At 46.6% G+C, this 2500-nt stretch overlaps 1 protein-coding gene across 4 annotated transcripts in view; it reads left to right on the forward strand.

The window, feature by feature from the left end:
- Positions 1–2500, forward strand: part of si:dkey-237i9.1 (SEC14-like protein 1) — a 27493-nt gene that overhangs the window by 10782 nt on the left and 14211 nt on the right. For all 4 annotated transcript variants that reach the window (XM_027178536.2, XM_027178537.2, XM_047813250.1 and 1 more), the window contains exon 4: positions 649–780. In XM_027178536.2, the coding sequence (XP_027034337.1) occupies positions 649–780 (132 nt within the window). The remainder of the gene's footprint in view (positions 1–648; positions 781–2500) is intronic.

Here is a 2500-nt window from a genome sequence, read left to right on the forward strand (position 1 = left end):
CGTATTCGAAAATGAATCGACACCGATCAGTCGGCCAGAGGTTTAGAGATCATGCCCATGCATAAATACACTTCTGGACCTGGAAATGTTTTCCAAATATGGACGCTTCTGAAACCGATTTGTTTACGTACGTCTGCGTGTGGCTTTCCCGCGTCGCCCGCGTCGGCAAACCCAGCGCATCGTTTACTCAGACATCCTGACGCGACAGAAAAGCCCCGGATCGTTAGGGTTTGGGTTAGGGTTAGGGTCACACCTGGCAGTTACGGCGATGCTGATTGGCTCCCGTTCGAGACGGAACCGATCAGATGGCCGCTTGCAAGCGAACCGTAGCATGAACGTGTACGCGAGCGCTACTATTAACTACACTATGATCGCAGAGACACAGTCGACTCTCGTCCGTGACGTTACGGGGCTTTTGTGTTTGCGATTTTGTGATTCGTCACTGAAAATAAGAAGTACAATAAAATGAGAAGATGCTCTACTTCCTCTCATGAAGGAGAAGAGAACAAAACTAAACAACTCTGAGAGCAAAAGAGTGCTGTGCTCAACTCCAGGGGACTGAACTCATGGCCTGAAGAAAAAACCCCAAGTTCTGTTTTTATTTCTTGTGTCCCGTCTGCACGTTAATAACACTGTGATTGTGTTCAGATCGCAGGCGTCGACTACGTTTACTTCATCCAGAAGAACACGCTGAACCGCCGAGAGAGGACGCTGCACATCGAGTCGCACAACGAGACCTTCTCAAACCGCGTCATCATCCATGAGCTCTGCTGCTACTCAGTGAGACACTCGCACACACACACACACACACACACACACGCACTCGCACACACACACACTCACATACACACACACACTTGCATACACACACACACACACACACACTCGTATGCACACACTCACACACACTCACATACACACACACACACACACACACACTCGTATGCACACACTCACATACACACACACACACACACACTCGCATACACACACACACACACACACTTGTATGCACACACTCACATACACACACACACACACACACACTCGTATGCACACAATCACACACACACACATACACACACACACACACACACACTCGTATGCACACACTCGTATGCACACACTCACACACACTAACACATACACACTCTTACACACACTCTTACGCCCACTCACACACACGCTCACACTCTCTCTCTCACTCTTTCTCTCTTTTTCTCTCTTTCTTTCTGACCAATGGGCTGTGGTCATTTATGTTTGTAGTCATGAACACACACTCTCAAACACACTCTCGCACACTCACACACACACTCTCCCTCTTCTTTCTTTCTGACCAGTGGGCCGTGGTCATTTATGTCCGTAGTCATGAACACACACTCCTTAAGGAATGCATATTGTGGGTTGATTTGCTTTTTCATGTAAACCCTCTTTTAAAGGCTGATGATTTGGAAATGTTGCCATGGACCTGTTTAATATAAACAAGCAGCGTGTGTGTTATTAATTACATTTTTAACCAAACTCAGCCCCAGTTTCTGAGCCAGATCATGACGCTGCGCAGCTGGAATTCTGCTTAAAAGAGCAAAGTGTTCACAAAGATTTCCACAAGGGATAGAGTGAGATGAGGGAACGGGTTAGCTCTGTGTGTGTGTGTGTGTGTGTGTGTGTGTGTGTGTGTGTGTGTGTGTGTGTGTGTGTGTGTGTGTGAGACACGAGTCGCTGTGTATGTGGGACAGATTCAGGGCTGGATGATGGAATGCGAACAACAGGAATCTGCACAGCTTCTCTCTCTCTCACACACACACACACATGCACACACACACACACACACACGTGCACGCCCGCACACCTACACCCACACACTCACATACTGTTCCAGCTTCTAGAGCATTCCACACTTTATTAAAGGAACAATACGAAACACACACAATGTAATTAATTCTCTTTAACTGGCAGCTGAACCACATCAGCACATGGAGCAGTAACAACACACTGTTTTTACACACACACTGTTTTTACACACACACATAGGTGTGTGATGCTGGTGAGGGGAAACAGCTGTTTATCACATCTGTAACTTAAACCAGAGCAGGAAGTAGCTCGTCTCTCTCTGAAAGTTCCACAGCATTAAATCTGACTTTAAAGCCTCGCAGCATGCGGCATTTTGCCCTCTTGCGTGTCGTGACACATCGCACCACCCCGGTGTGTTTTATTTTTGTGTAACAGCACAGTGGTGTGTGTGGTGTTCCTTTTTCAGCCGGCTCGTTCTGATAAATGATCGTTTCCAAAGCAACGGCAGGTTCAACGAGAAACTCCACTTCTAATAAAGACTTGTGTAAGATGTGTAAGATTGTGTAAGATCACACTGCTGTAAAGTATAATCTGTAGGAGGTTTCTGGGATGTAAAAAGGATTTAAACACTCCAGGATGTGCTGCTCAGGGTAAATAATCATTGTTGTGGTGGTAACAGTAACTCTGCCTCATCACACCACCCTGGACT

This window comes from Tachysurus fulvidraco, chromosome 5 (assembly GCF_022655615.1).
Source record: "Tachysurus fulvidraco isolate hzauxx_2018 chromosome 5, HZAU_PFXX_2.0, whole genome shotgun sequence".
Taxonomy (NCBI): domain Eukaryota; kingdom Metazoa; phylum Chordata; class Actinopteri; order Siluriformes; family Bagridae; genus Tachysurus; species Tachysurus fulvidraco.